At 49.4% G+C, this 15040-nt stretch overlaps 5 protein-coding genes across 5 annotated transcripts; 4 read left to right on the top strand and 1 right to left on the bottom strand.

Annotated features, from left to right (window-relative positions):
* Positions 1–132: 132 nt before the first annotated feature.
* N7484_011813 (sterol desaturase family protein) lies at positions 133–1116 on the bottom strand (the record flags this gene model as incomplete). The annotated part of the gene is made up of 3 exons (XM_057122200.1): positions 133–679; positions 735–820; positions 880–1116. Coding segments are annotated over 3 exons (870 nt in total), but the record flags the coding sequence as incomplete, so codon positions are not given.
* Positions 1117–1965: 849 nt separating this feature from the next.
* On the top strand, positions 1966–4088 carry N7484_011812 (NCA2 family protein; the record flags this gene model as incomplete). Its single annotated transcript, XM_057122199.1, has 4 exons — positions 1966–1982; positions 2056–3594; positions 3660–3785; positions 3851–4088. The coding sequence occupies 4 exons, from the start codon at positions 1966–1968 to the stop codon at positions 4086–4088; spliced, it is 1920 nt and encodes a 639-aa protein (XP_056967953.1).
* Positions 4089–4709: 621 nt separating this feature from the next.
* Positions 4710–5459, top strand: srgA (Rab family GTPase srgA; the record flags this gene model as incomplete). Its single annotated transcript, XM_057122198.1, has 3 exons — positions 4710–4739; positions 4797–5064; positions 5137–5459. 3 exons carry the CDS (start codon positions 4710–4712, stop codon positions 5457–5459), a joined length of 621 nt encoding a protein of 206 aa, XP_056967952.1.
* Positions 5460–6295: 836 nt separating this feature from the next.
* Positions 6296–8615, top strand: N7484_011810 (putative AAA family ATPase; the record flags this gene model as incomplete). The annotated part of the gene is made up of 2 exons (XM_057122197.1): positions 6296–7837; positions 7890–8615. 2 exons carry the CDS (start codon positions 6296–6298, stop codon positions 8613–8615), a joined length of 2268 nt encoding a protein of 755 aa, XP_056967951.1.
* A 1152-nt stretch (positions 8616–9767) lies between these two features.
* N7484_011809 (uncharacterized protein) lies at positions 9768–14648 on the top strand (the record flags this gene model as incomplete). The annotated part of the gene is made up of 4 exons (XM_057122196.1): positions 9768–9876; positions 9926–10228; positions 10279–12524; positions 12576–14648. 4 exons carry the CDS (start codon positions 9768–9770, stop codon positions 14646–14648), a joined length of 4731 nt encoding a protein of 1576 aa, XP_056967950.1.
* Positions 14649–15040: the final 392 nt, after the last annotated feature.

Below are 15040 nucleotides of genomic sequence, written 5' to 3'. Positions count from 1 at the left end.
AGCAATGCTGTCTAAAACCGATAGAACACCCTCAAGAGATTCACAGTAAGGCAAAATGGGTGGGGAAGAAAAAAAACCAGTAAGCTCTAATCGAGCGGACTTGGAAGGTAACAACGCAAAGGTCCCACAAGCTCATTGAGCCTTCTTTGCCTCCCGGCGCTTCTTGAGAGCATCCGGGCTGTACTCAGTGTTGAGAAGGTAGTCCCACCAGCGGAAGCTGCTCGAGTAGTTGCCAATGAACTTCTCGTGGTGCAGATCGTGGTGATCGGCACCGGCCCAGAAGGGAAGGAAGTGGTGCAGACTCCATGGGAACTCATAACCGGAGTGGGCATCGATAGCCTGGAACAGGCGCAGCACAATCCAAATGTACATGGTAAGAATGTGCAAATCACCAGTGAAGGCACACCAGACGATCGGACATCCAACCGTTCCGAAACCGAGAATCATAACCTCAATGGGAGAAGCATATTCGGCTGCCAGTCCGAATGGAGCCGAGTACTGGTGGTGGATCTTGTGGATAGCCTTGTAGAGCGGGCCCCAGTGAAGAGCGCGGTGGGAGAAGTAATGCCAAGCGTCCTCCATCACAAAGAAAATCGCGATTTGGTAGGCCATGGTCCATAGGGAGGGGAAGGGGATCGAGGTAGAGAGACCGAAGAACTGAGCCATGGGGTGGAAAAGCCTAGGCAAAGGTTAGTAAACTGCGATCCGCGCGTGGAATTTTCATGAAAACTTACCAAATCTGGGGGAGCTCAACAGTGAAGTGACTCAAAAGCACAAATTTGGCGCAATCCCATTGTTCCCGCAGCGAAGGGATTTTGTTCTGTCCAGATGGGTAAGTTCATATTCATCCAATACAGTGGCTTCGTTTCTGCAACTCACGTTCTGAATTTTGTATCGGTTGAAAAGACCCATGCTGTCGATGAAGATCCACGGCAGCGACCGGCCGAAGTAAACCATCTCGTGCATAACGAAGGACATGATACCGGTGGCCAGCACATCATTCTGCATCCAGGCATACCATGCTGCCCATAGTCGCTCCGGGACGTTCAGGCTGGGGTTATATTGACCAATCTCTTCGAATTGGCCCCAATAGGTGATCGGTGCCACAGTAGAATTCCTGCACATAAATTGTTAGTAATATTCAAGAAGAGGAGGATTGAACGTGTAACGGAGGGGAGGAGAGGGTAAAGAAGGGGGGTTAACGAACATTGTGGTTCCCTAAAAGAAAAAAAAAAAAAAAAAAAAAAAAAAAAAAAAAAGGAAAAGGATGAGGAAATGACAAGGGCCCAGAAGTTGGACCTGTAGACACTGGAGGCGATATAGGTAAATCGCGGACCAGTGATGCTTATCGAGGCGTAGAGAGGGGGTTGAAAAAGGTTAGAAGATAAGGGGAGGAAAGAAAGAAGGTGGGAGTGAAAGCTGATATAATTTGTCGGGGGAAGGCAGGACAAGCCATTCCCGAAGTGGCGAGACCACTTTATCGTCAGGGGAAAACCGGCCTTTGGCCAGTCATCGTTCAGGAAAAGGGGGCCACCTAGGTAAGGCCACTGGTGAGCCGATCACCATCCGAAGCCCCGTTCGCCCCACCCCGGCATAACAGGCATAATGCCTATTTACCCCCTTCTGTTTGGTGGAAGCCTTGGGATTCCAGGTCAGGCCATCTGGGGTTCATTCTTTCCAGGATTGTCTGATCGTAGCGCTGTGCAGATCATGTCATCCTTTAACGATATTGGGATGTAGAATTTAGAATTTCTAAGATTTACAGTAGTCATCAAAACGTGCTCATGAACGATCTGATTATGTAATTAAACCATAAACACGTGAACACACAGTACTCATCCGTACACAGTACACCCAAGTACGGTGTTTGTCAATTGTTTGTTCAGTTTGCCCACGTTGTATCAAATGACGACATCCACCTTCACATAGGTCCTTTTCTCTTGTCATGTTTTGACCGCACGCGCCATGTCGATTGTCCAGGAGTAAGATCGTACGATCCCTTAATTCCGATGCCTAGCTAACGATTTTTTTTTTTTTCGTTTTTCTCTGCAATAGGAATGCGCATGGTCTGAACATCCAGCTGGACCGTCTCCAACAACAAATAATTCTTCCCGAACGGTTCGATGCGGCCGAGGCCCCCAGTCACCATGTCCACCGGCTCCAGAATGTGATCAATGCAATCTCTGTGACTTCCAAGACACAGTCTCTCCTTCCAGCCCCCCATTTAGTGGAACTACTTTCGGATCCTACTCTCTCCCACCTTCTGCTTCCTGGCGTCGCCGAGCCCAAACCTGAGAAGCATGTATCGGACTATCTATGGCTGGTGGTTGCTAAAGCAGCGGTTCAGGCGTCGGGGTTGGTCATGCATACCTTGCTAGACCAAACGATTCAGCTGCAGGAGGAGATCTACTATTGGGATGAGGTGCTAGGCTCGATGTGGTCCAGTGGTCTCTATGCGGCACAGACCTCGCCTGCTCGACTGTGGCACTGGTCTATAGATATTTATACCGAGCATAGATCCCACGGGGCGGCTTTCCCTGCCTCCATCTCGAGATCTCTTGCCGTGAGATGGGGACAGTTCTATCAAGTTGCTCGACAGAGCTTACGTGGAATGTCCGAGCATCCCAGCGCATTGAATTGGTCTTCACCCATTCGGTCTTGCCGAGTGGAGATTAGACAGAAGAGAGATCGTCTGATCGCAATGAAGGATGCTCATACGAGCAGTCTGGGGCTTCTCATGGAGCAATGGCATGCTTTCCAATCCGATGACCTCGCCAGCAAGGGAAATACCTCGCCGGAGCAGTGGCAGGAAACCGTTTCGAAAACAGTGCACCTAACAGAAGCAATCCTCGATCATGTCTTGAAGCAATCCAGCACTGCGGTGTTCGAACAATATGTTGTTCAAGCTGTTGAGAAGGATATGGGTAGTGTGCAGACGCGAAGCTATGCCTCATCCTCCACCCAGCCTACTGATCTGATCCAGCGCCTGATCCATGTTCTCCGCGAGCAATTGCCTACTCATACAACATCTATCTCCGCATCCATTGGAAACCACGGGCGCCCCTCAAGGATCGTGCGGTATTGGCTGCCGTTGTCCGTTGCATTGCTTTCGAGTAGCATATCATTGAAGGTGCTCATTCGTCGTCAGGACGAGATCATCGAGTGGATCCGAAACATCGGTTCCACTATCATTGACTTTGGGGGGAATTGGGTGGTACAACCTATCCAAAAGCTCATCGGAACCATTAGACATGATGAGAAAAGTGAAATCGCCATTATGAGTAAAAACAGCTTAATGGCCGATCGCGCCAGCTTGGAGCGGATGGTCATTGATTTTGTCCGTGATCGGCCAGACACAAGCCAGGGGAAGCTGGCCGCAGAGGACACGGCAGCCATCGCGAATGCAGTCAAGGAGGGAGACCTGACACCTGTGTTGAAGGCCTACGAAAGGGATCTGCGGTCACCGTTTGCTGGAACTGTTCGAGGTGACTTGGTTCGAGCTCTTCTGATCCAAATCCAGAAGACCAAGGTCGACGTAGAAATCGCAATCAGTGGAATCAATTCCTTGTTGAAAAGTCAAGAGCTTGTTTTTGGGTAAGTATTCCTTGAGGCTCCACCTTCGTTCAATCATTTTGAATGCTGTTACTAATGCTTTGCAGCTTCATTGGTCTCACACCAGGGATCCTAGTTTCGTACACTTCTCTTCAGTGGGTGGCAGGACTCTTTAGTAACCGACGAGGCCTACGACAAGGCAAGAAGCGTTATCAGGTCAAGCGAGGACTACGGTAAGCTGTCTCTCTCAAAAAGTGATCCACTTGTCTATTGTCGATATACTAATCTAGGGCCACAGAAATGTTACACGAATCCTTACGTCTGCCTCCTTGACCACCAACGAGGTGATTTCCTACAAGGACTCGGGACAACTGATCTGCGAGGCCGAGGCATTACTTCAGCATATCAAAACAGTGCTCGGGGGCTTGGAATATCGGGAATTTCGAGAGGACATTGAAGATCTTTTGGATATCCAGGGGGGAGTCACTAAGCAGCTCCGGGTAGTTGAGAGGATCCGATGGACCTATTTCCACTAGTCGTATATTGAAACCCGGAATGCCCAACTGGGCAAAAAGAGTAAGAGATAGGAAATCACACCATTTCCTGATACTTTCCAGGTATACCAGTAGACAATTCTCGTACACTGAAAAGAACACCCGACTTTTAACGTTGGAACAAGAATCATCTAAGTAAAACGGGAGAGACAAGCGTCGGATTATGTAACCCGGGGGGACATCGAATCGACCGTACCGTCATCACTCCACCTGGGTGTTGACCACATTTCCCATTTCCCCCTCCTCTAACGGCCGACATAAGGCTGCCTGCTCTGATTTGTGAACTGTACTTGTCGATCGCCCACCCTTAGAAGTCTTTGTTTTGCTCGTTTCCATCTCGTTGGTGGCCGATCTGCACTCTTCACCCGACCCTCCTGATATTGTCCCTGGAATCTTGGAAACACGAAATCCTGCCTACCACTTAGGCGCCCAACGATATCTGATCCACGCTGCAAACCTCCTTACAATACGCGGTATCGCATTATCTTAATCCAAGACTATACCTTCAGTCCCAAAACTGGTGGAACCCGTTGCCAATCCGACCGTCTCCTATCTCAGAATATCGATTCTCGCCAGTTCTAGTGAACACAAAAACAAGCCAACATGGCCGGCACAAGGAACTATGACTTTCTCGTATGTTTTCCTTGGAGATTTCACAAATGCATCGGCTAACTTGAACCTACCTTGTAGATCAAACTTTTGTTGATCGGAGACTCGGGCGTAGGCAAGTCCTGCTGTCTCCTCCGTTTCAGCGAAGACTCCTTCACTCCTTCATTCATCACCACCATCGGTATTGATTTCAAGATCCGTACGATTGAGCTAGACGGTAAGAGGGTGAAGCTGCAGATCTGGGATACCGCAGGCCAGGAACGTTTCCGTACCATCACCACAGCTTACTACCGTGGTGCTATGGGCATCCTCCTTGTCTACGACGTGACCGATGAGCGGTCTTTCGAAAGTAAGTCTTCTTTCCTCGTCCAGGAAAATAAGTGGTTGCGACTAACCTTTCCTTTTCTTTTCCAATCAAAAGACATTCGCACCTGGTTTTCCAACGTCGAGCAACATGCCAGTGAAGGGGTACACAAGATTCTCATTGGAAATAAATGCGATTGGGAGGAGAAGCGAGCTGTTTCCACCGAGCGAGGACAACAACTGGCCGATGAGCTTGGCATCCCCTTCCTCGAAGTCTCCGCGAAGAACAACATCAACATCGAGAAGGCTTTCTATAGCCTCGCATCGGATATCAAGAAGGGCATGGATACTTCAAAGACCGAACAATCTGGCTCCCAGGGTGTCAGTATAGACCAGCAGGGATCTGGCCTGAACGGCAGCGGTGGCGGAAAGTGCTGCTAAATCCTGTACCATCATCTTCCTCTCCATCTTTCTCTCCACCTCCCCTATCTCTCTACCCCTCCTATTTGCCTATTTCCTCCTTGTTTTTTTCCCTCCTGTTTTCATCTTTTTCTTTGGTGTTTACTTCTCTCGCTTCGGAACTTGCGCGTGTATGTGTGTTTTTTGTTCTCCCGTATCCGCAAGTCGTTTCCTGCGCAACCTGCCACATATCCTTTTGCCTGCAATTTCACGTGCTAAGATCTGAATGTCCTGTTACTATGGAGATTTGGCGCCTGTTCCCCAGTATCATAAACACCTGTCCATAGCCTGTGGCACCTTCCGTTCTCATGTCCAGTTGAATTACGCTGGAGATAGATGCCGTAACTCTTGTGTTTTTTTATACTTTTTTTTCATAGTAAATTGACATTGAAACATATGATACGTTGCATCTTTTTAGAGTTGAGACTCGATTAACTCCTGCACTTTCCTGCGACCCACTTTTGGGGGGCTTATCAGCCCACCGATAAGCTCCCCACCAGAATTTCAATTTCTCAGTGCCATTCGGACTCAGCCTTATACCTCGAGGCTCCTAGTCTTGCAATTATCACTGGCTCGCTGGATTTTTGTGGAAACCCTTGTTGCACAATATTGCAAATTTTCCAATTCTCACAGCTCCGCAGAGAAGGATTTAGTACTTCCACCAGCGTGTGCGACATTTGCGCTTGAACCAGTGCGAGTCACCTCTCAGATTTACGCGCTGAAACATCCAGAAATACATGGGTTGTTTTTGATAGCTTCCCTTTCGACTAGTTCCAGTTCCTCGCTTTCCCGTTCCGTGATTTGCGGAGCGAAGCACGATGGCCGACGTTCGCAGCTTCACTGTACGGCCAGTGTCGAAACAGCCGAGAAGTGATTACAAAGACGCATTCCGCATATATCTATCCTCCTCGTCGCTAGCTTCCCTCAGACTCCGGGCCGATGATCTTTGCGATATATCATTTGCAGAAGGGCCTCCGAAAACCGCCATTGCTTGGACAGCGGTGGAAAATATACAGAGTACCGTGGTACAAACATCCAAGGCTCTCCAAGATTGCTACGGAATCAAAGTCGGAGGAAAAATCAATATTACTCGAATTGATGGTGCATTGGAGGAGATTAAATCGGTGGTTCTGATTGACTGTTCCGAACCGGAAAAGATCGAGAGATATGGCCAAATTTCGGCAGAAGAGCGATGCCACTGGGAATGGGCATTGGAGTTCCCGCTCTTGAGATGCGAGGTCATCGCTAAGAGCTTAATTTTCGAGCTTGAGCTCAAGGGCCAGCGTCGAAGCTTTCAAGTGGTGAATATCCATCCCGAAACTCCAAGTTCTAGTCGCACGATCTTTCGCTTCACAAATGCCACCAAGATTTCTATTGGCACGGAAGTAGAAGCGCCCTCGGAGGTTCCTCATGAAATCTCGGTTGATGCGGATGGGTTGGGTGGTCTTTCACGACAGATTGATGACATCAATGAGAGCCTATCGGACTTCAATATCGATCTGCTCAAACCTACAATGCCCTCTTTCTATGAGCATAGTCGCGGAATTCTTCTTTATGGACCTAAGGGAACCGGAAAGACGTCTCTTCTCCAGCAGATTGAGAAGGCTGGCTGGCGTCAAGTTTTCAAAATTGGGACTGGTACCCTTGGGCGCAGTACAGGCGAAGCCGAGAAAAAACTACGCACTACATTCCAGGATGCCGCTCGCTCTAAGCCCAGTGTGATCATCATTGATCAGCTAGACTTTATCGCTCCTAAACGAACTTCCCTGGAATCTTCATCGCTCGCTTCAGTCTTATGTGAGAACCTAGATGCCATGAGAAGCGCATCGGTCCTGGTGATCGCTGCGACTCGACACCCCAACAACGTCGACGATGCACTCAGAACCCCTCATCGTTTCGGCACAGAAATTGAGATCCAGGTTCCTACGGCACATGACCGGGCCGAAATTCTGCGTGCCATTCGTGGACCGGCTTCTGCAGGGCTCAACGATGCTTTAATTGACTTGCTTGCCGAAAAGACCCACGGATACGTCGGGGCGGATTTGTTTGCTCTACTCCAGCTCATTTGCCGGAAGGCGCGCCAACGGCAGATGCTCGAACAAAAATCTGCCTCTCCTTCTCGAAGCCAGTCTGTACCGGCATCTGATATCATGGATGCTACTAGCGATGCTGAAGAAAATGGCCCTGTCACTGTCGATCTGGCCATTCAAGAAGGTGATATATGGTCTTCGTTGCAGGAGATTCGCCCTACAGCCATGCGAGAGGTGTTCTTGGAGACTCCTAAGGTGAGATGGTCGGACATTGGTGGGCAGCATGATATCAAAAAGCGCCTGCAACAGGCCGTCGAGAGACCTCTCAAGGTAAGCATCCCGCCCATTCTTACATCATTACGAAGCTCACCATCTATCATAGTTTCCCGAGCGTATGCAGCGTCTCAATGTTAAGAGCAAAAAGGGCGTTCTCCTATACGGTCCGCCGGGATGTTCCAAGACCCTCACGGTCAAGGCACTGGCCACGGAGGCAGGCTTGAATTTCTTGGCCGTCAAGGGTGCCGAAATCCTGAGCATGTACGTCGGCGAATCCGAACGCTCACTGCGAGAGATCTTCCGCAAAGCCCGGGCGGCACGACCTAGTATCATCTTCTTTGATGAAATCGATGCTATTGCTGCACGACGCAGTAGTTCTTCTTCAGGCGGCGTCAACGTCCTGACAACCCTACTCAATGAAATGGACGGTATCGAGGAGTTGCGAAACGTGTTGGTTGTCGCGGCCACCAACAAACCAGATGTCCTTGACCCAGCACTCATGCGTCCAGGTCGTCTGGACAACATTCTCTACATTGGGCCTCCAGACTTCGAGGCTAGGAAGGAAATCTTGCGCATCTGGGCGAGCAAATCTGTCATTCACCCCGACGTTGATCTTGATGAACTGGCTGCTCATACTGAGGGCTACTCGGGTGCAGAGATTGTCAGCATCTGTGAGACCGCGGGTGATGCCGCATTGGACGAAGAGGAAGAGACACAGCAAGAGTTGGAAGTGCAATTGAAGCATTTCGAGTATGCCTTGGGCCAGGTTCACCGGCAGATTACGGACAGTGTGATTCGTGAATATGAGCAATGGCGAGATGGTCAGAAATAGAGGAGCATCTTGCAAAAAGTCATAATAGAAATATATACACCTTTGAGATGAGATGATATACTACAACATGCATACTATCACTGTCTTCCACTCCCAGATTTCATATCCCATAGACCACGCTAGATACTTAAACCTGTATTTATACCAGTTGCGACAGTACTTGTACAACCTTTCGTATCGCCATGTAAAAAGTAATCACCGCAGTGATGTGCATACTCACGCTGTTGAAGCAGGCGTCGATATGCCAGCCATCAACCATCTTTTCGATGTCAGTAAAAGAAAACGGGGGAATGGGATGTACAGTACCTATTTAGTCAATGTGTCGCTGGTTGTGAGATTGTTAAGGAAGAAAGTTCCCAGGACCAAAGCCCAGCCTTTTTGTAAGCGGACCGTCACCCGCTCTCACCCCCGGTCTTCGGAATTTCTCACCCATATCACCCACACTCACCCTAACACAAAACACGGTGCTATTTTTAAATAAAGGGCTCTCTGATGATTGACCGCGCTGAGTATGTGGCTTGAATGCGGCCAGTAGTCGGGTGGGTGCCGCCTGGGTGAGAAATGGGTGAGAAATGGGTGAGAGCCGCTTTAGCGTCGCGCGACCGGGGGTGAGAAGGGTGAGTGCGCAATAGACAGGGTGAGAAGCAGGGTGAGAGCGGGTGAGAGATCACCCTCCGTCTTGCGATGGCCGCATTGACCCTCCTAGCTCAGCGAGAGTAGAAGATTATTAGGCCACGATCCCCTATCTAAAACAGCCAGCCTCTTGGCATCTGCACATAGGCTCTAAGATACACTAACTAGTCTTAAGAATTAATTTATAATAATAACTAACTAACTACGCGATTCCATAGCATTTTATATCACGTGATCACTACGTCGATGCCCCTCATTGCAGCCTGAAATAACTAAATTTAGAGCTGTTGCCCAAATCAGGGAAGATACCTTTCAAGAACGGCCCGGACCACCCAGAGTAACGCTTTGATAAGTATAGTTCTTGCAATGCTCACATAAGTATGGTATGGCCATCACCAGAATCTACTTGTTTTGCTGATACCGACCGCCGACCTCCTCAACATTCTTGGATCACACGCAGCTGTCTTCCTTATTCGTTGCCTAGGGCTCTGCACATAAAGCGAAGTGCTTACAGTGGCGATGGGCAGTCTTTTCAGACGGATCTTCAAGAAGGAGTCGGGGGAGGGGACGGAAGCAAATAAAAGTGCATCCGTGAAACCGGTTGATATGGTAGAACAACAAAATGAAGGTACCATTAGCGAGCTAAACCCGTCTTCTTCGCTCTGACGGCTTCACAGTGTCGGGTTCTGCGTCTTCAATCCTAAAGCAGTCAAATACGGGTCCTTCTACTATGATCACTACTCCCTCCGAAAAGACACCCCAAACAGGACCGAACAGTGTCAACACTAATACTGCAGTAGTGGCCGACCAAGAGACTGTTATGCCGCCGAATCCAACCCAAAGGGATGTGAACATTGATGAAAATGGAATCACTTTGGTATCTCTCTGGGACACAGCATACGATTTGCTCAAAGAGGAAGAGGAAACGCGCAAGTTACTTTCTGCCTATGAGGATCTGCTATCTCGAGTCCCCATCAAAGGTATCAACTATCATAGTGAACTCCTTGATAAAGCTAATGACAGGATACAGGCGACGTGACCTCCCCATCGGCGCCAACTTGGGAGACGGACGCCAGCGATGTCGAGAATCGGATCCCCCAGCATGATCCGGCCGCACGCCAAGGGAAATTGAAAGAGATAGCAAAGTCAGGCTTGCAGCATATGGAAGATAAGAAGGTCAAGGTCACTATCCTGGGTCATGAGATTCGTCTGCAGGACGGTGTGGGTCAGGTTGGGGAGGCTGTGGATTGGGCTCAAACCTTCATTAAGGATGCGATCAAAGATGTGCCTTATGCACCTGCTGTGATGGCAGGTATCTCGCTGGTCCTTCCGCTCTTGAAGAACCCGGCCGCTGTTGATGAGGCAAACCGTCAGGGATTTGCGTATGTTACATCGCAAATGGGCTACTATGCCGAAATGGAATCACTACTCCTACCTGAGGATATGAAGCCCGGATTGAGGGCGGATTTGACGACTCGTGTTCTTGACTTATATAAACTTATAATTGAGTTTCAGATACGGAGTGTTGTGAGATTCTATCGCAATTCGACCAAAAACTACTTCAGAAGTGTCATCGACTATGACGGCTGGAACGATCAACTGGGTCACCTCAAAGAGAAAGAGGCAAGCCTCGCCCAGAAGTTCGATACTATTTTTTCCAGTGCAAGCTTGGAGCAGTTAAAGAAACAGGCTAAAGAAGCGGCAGCATGGCGGCAGGCCCTGAATGCCGACCTTCAGGAGCTTGTTTTCATATCTCGGAGGGCCGAGCAACGCTCGTCCGACGATGATTCCCGACGGTGGCTAAGCACTCTCCAGGTCACTGATCCTAGTCTCGACAAACTTCGAATTGAGGAAGAAAAGGGCGGTCTGCTCAGAGACTCATATTGCTGGGTGCTCGATCATGTCGATTTTCAGAGGTGGCGGGACGCTAAACGCGGCCAGCTTCTGTGGATCAAAGGTGATCCTGGCAAGGGCAAGACAATGTTGCTCTGCGGAATCATTGATGAGCTATCTAAGATGGTTATGCATGATATCAATATTTCGTATTTTTTCTGCCAGGCCACCAACAGTCGCATTAACAATGCTTCGGCAGTATTGCGGGGACTTATATATATGCTTGTACGACAACAACCCTCACTTATCACCCATGTCCGCGACGGTCGATTTGAGAGCGAGACTGCATGGGTCGAATTATGCAAAGTTTTCACCAATATCCTTGAAGACCCACGCCTGGAAAGCTCCTATCTGCTTGTTGATGCACTTGACGAGTGCGCCGTGGACTTGGACCAACTCCTTGATTTTCTTGTCCGGAAGTCATCAGCTTATTCGCGCGTTAAATGGATCGTTTCTAGCCGAAACTGGCCAAGTATTGAAAAAGACCTCGACAGAACCTCGAATTCAAAGCTATGTCTTGAGTTAAACAGAGACACTCTGTCGGCCGCTGTGGATTCATTTATCCGTCACAAGGTCAATGAATTGGCTGAGAGGAACAAATACAAACCCGAGATTCGAGAGGCTGTCCATCATCACCTAAAAGCGAATTCAAATGGTACTTTTCTCTGGGTAGCATTGGTCTGTAGGAGACTCGCCAAGGTCGCAAGCAGGAATGTTTGGGGGAAGTTGAAAGATCTCCCGCCTGGTCTCGATGAGCTTTATAAGCGAATGTTAAACCAGGTCGGTGAAACGGATGACGCAGACCTTTGCAAGTCTCTTCTCTCTGTCACAATGACCGTCTTTCGCCCTATAACTTTTGATGAACTAGCGTCTTGCATCGACCTACCTGAAGAAGTTCTGGGCGACGATGAGGCTCTGACAGAGATAGTGGGGAATTGTGGGTCATTTCTGACCCATCGAGAAGGCACAATTTCCTTGGTTCATCAGTCAGCCAAAGACTTTCTCCTTCGAGAAGCATGTGGTGAGATCTTTCCTGACGGACTAGAAAAGGTTCACTATTCTATCTTTTCGAAGTCATTGCAAGTAATTGCCAGGAAACTGCAACGTGACATCTACGGCCTATTTACCCCCGGATATCCGATCGACCGGGTCAACCAGCCAGATCCAGATCCGCTAGCCGCGACAAGGTACGCGTGTGTCCACTGGGTTCGCCACCTAAACCAGTGCTCTCCTAGCAACAACGCGATTGAAGACCTTCAGGACAGTGGCGCACTCGGGACGTTCTTGCGCCAGGACTACCTTCATTGGCTCGAGGCTCTTGCCCTAACAAGAAGCTTATCAGATGGTGTAGCTTCGATGCTAAGACTCGAGAGTTTGCTAAAGGTCTGTTTCCATAAGTGCGAGCAGAGAATCGTCTTAACATAATTGTTTTAGAAAACAACGGAGGACGCACAGCTAATCAATCGGGTTCGAGATGCTTGTCGATTTATCCTGTACCATAAAACAGCCATTGAAAACCAGCCGCTTCAAGTATACGCTTCAGGAATGGTATTTAGCCCGACTACCAGCATAACAAGGATTCAATTTGAAATGGAAGAGCCAATGTGGATAAGGGAAAGACCGACGATGGAAGAGAGCTGGAGCGCATGCCTACAGACCCTCGAGGGCCATAGCGACTTGGTCCTCTCGGTCACATTCTCCCATGGTTCTAAGCTCCTCGCCTCGGCTTCCCACGATCGCACCGTAAAGGTGTGGGATGCCAACAGTGGCCAATGCCTCCAGACCCTCGAGGGCCATAGCGACGAGGTCTCCTCGGTCACCTTCTCCCATGATTCTAAGCTCCTCGCCTCGGCTTCCCACGATCGCACCATAAAGGTGTGGGATGCTAGCAGCGGCCAATGCCTCCAGACCCTCGAGGGCCATAGTAACGAGGTATTCTCGGTCACTTTCTCCCATGATTCTAAGCTCCTCGCCTCGGCTTCCAGTGACAACACCGTCAAGATGTGGGATGCCACTAGCGGTCAATGCCTACAGACCCTCGGGGGCCATAGCGACAAGGTCTTCTCGGTCACTTTCTCCCATAATTCTAAGCTCCTCGCCTCGGCTTCCGGTGATAACACCGTTAAGATATGGGATGCCACTAGCGGTCAATGCCTCCAGACCCTCGAGGGCCATAGCGACGAGGTCTTCTCGGTCACTTTCTCCCATGATTCTAAGCTCCTCGCCTCGGCTTCCAGTGACAACACCGTCAAGATGTGGGATGCCACTAGCGGTCAATGTCTACAGAGCCTCAGCCATAGGAGCTGGGTCTACTCGGTTACTTTCTCCCATGATTCTAAGCTACTTGCCTCGGCTTCCGAAGCTTCCACCGTCAAGGTGTGGGATGCCAGCAACGGCGAGTGCCTACAGACCTTCGAGGGCCATAGGAGCCCTGTCTACTCTGTTGGCTTCTCCCATGATTCTAGGCTCATCGCCTCAGCTTCACAAGATCGCACCGTGAAGGTGTGGGATGCTAGCAGCGACTATTGCCTACAGACCTTCGACGGCCATAGGATAGCGGTCTCCTCGGTCACCTTCTCCTATGATTCTAAGCTTCTCGCCTCAGCTTCATACGATAGCACCATCAAAGTGTGGGATGCTAGTAGTGGCCAATGCCTCCAGACCCTCAAAGGCCATAGCGGCGGGGTCCTCTTAGTCACCTTCTCCCATGATTCTAAGCTCCTCGCCTCGGCTTCCCGCGATCGCACCATAAAGATATGGGATGCTAGCAGCGGCCAATGCCTCCAGACCCTCGAGGGCCATAGTAACGAGGTATTCTCGGTCACTTTCTCCCATGATTCTAAGCTCCTCGCCTCGGCTTCCAGTGACAACACTGTCAAGATGTGGGATGCCACTAGCGGTCAATGCCTACAGACCCTCGAGGGCCATAGCGACAAGGTCTTCTCAGTCACTTTCTCCCATGATTCTAAGCTCCTCGCCTCGGCTTCCGGTGACAACACCGTCAAGATGTGGGATGCCACTAGCGGTCAATGTCTACAGAGCCTCAGCCATAGGCGCTGGGTCCACTCGGTTACTTTCTCCCATGATTCTAAGCTCCTCGCCTCGGCTTCCGGTCACAACACCGTCAAGATGTGGGATGCCACTAGTGGTCAATGCCTACAGACCCTTCATGTTGAAGATGTCACTATAAAATCATTCGGCAGTACCAACTCATGTCTTGAAACTGATAACGGTACACTCTGTTTAACTTTAGTTTCAGATAAAGGACCGACCAACACCACCGGCCTGGAAGTGCCGCGATTTGAAGGTTATGGTATAACTTCCGACGGCACACATATCACTTGGAACTCAGAGAATCTGCTATGGTTACCATCGGAATACCGCCCACATCATAATTCTGCTTTCGCTGTGTCACTATCGACAATATGTCTTGGTTGTTCTTCCGGGCGGGTGCTATTCTTCACATTTGATTCGGCAAGGCTACCGCATTTTCTTGCTAGACACTGAATCCTTTTAAATAAAGCATATCTTACAGTTTCATTCGTTATGAGGTTCTCTGAGCCTAAGAGACGCTCCTTAGAAGAAGTGATCACCGCCACATGCCGCATAAGGTGAGAAGGAGAATCAAAGTCACCCAGCAGATCGTCAAGTTACAAGGCAGCGATCCACTGTAGGTTTCAAGCAATTCCACTGAATTCTATTGAATTCTTGTACGCATCGTGTAATATTACGTAATCAGGTACTGTACCATACAAGGTGCATCTTACGCTGTTTCTCTATTTACTGCGGCTCGCTCAATAGCGGATCTGCGCTAAGGCCTTGGCGGTGGGACCAGAAAAGAGTTATTATGTGTGTATTGGTCAAGCCGATTTCGAGAACATAAAGCAATGTAATTATCG

This window comes from Penicillium longicatenatum (assembly GCF_028827895.1).
Source record: "Penicillium longicatenatum strain IBT 33135 chromosome Unknown contig_7_segment0_segment0, whole genome shotgun sequence".
In the NCBI taxonomy this organism is placed as follows: Eukaryota; Fungi; Ascomycota; class Eurotiomycetes; order Eurotiales; family Aspergillaceae; genus Penicillium; species Penicillium longicatenatum.
This window is presented reverse-complemented; position numbering and strand designations above follow the sequence as displayed.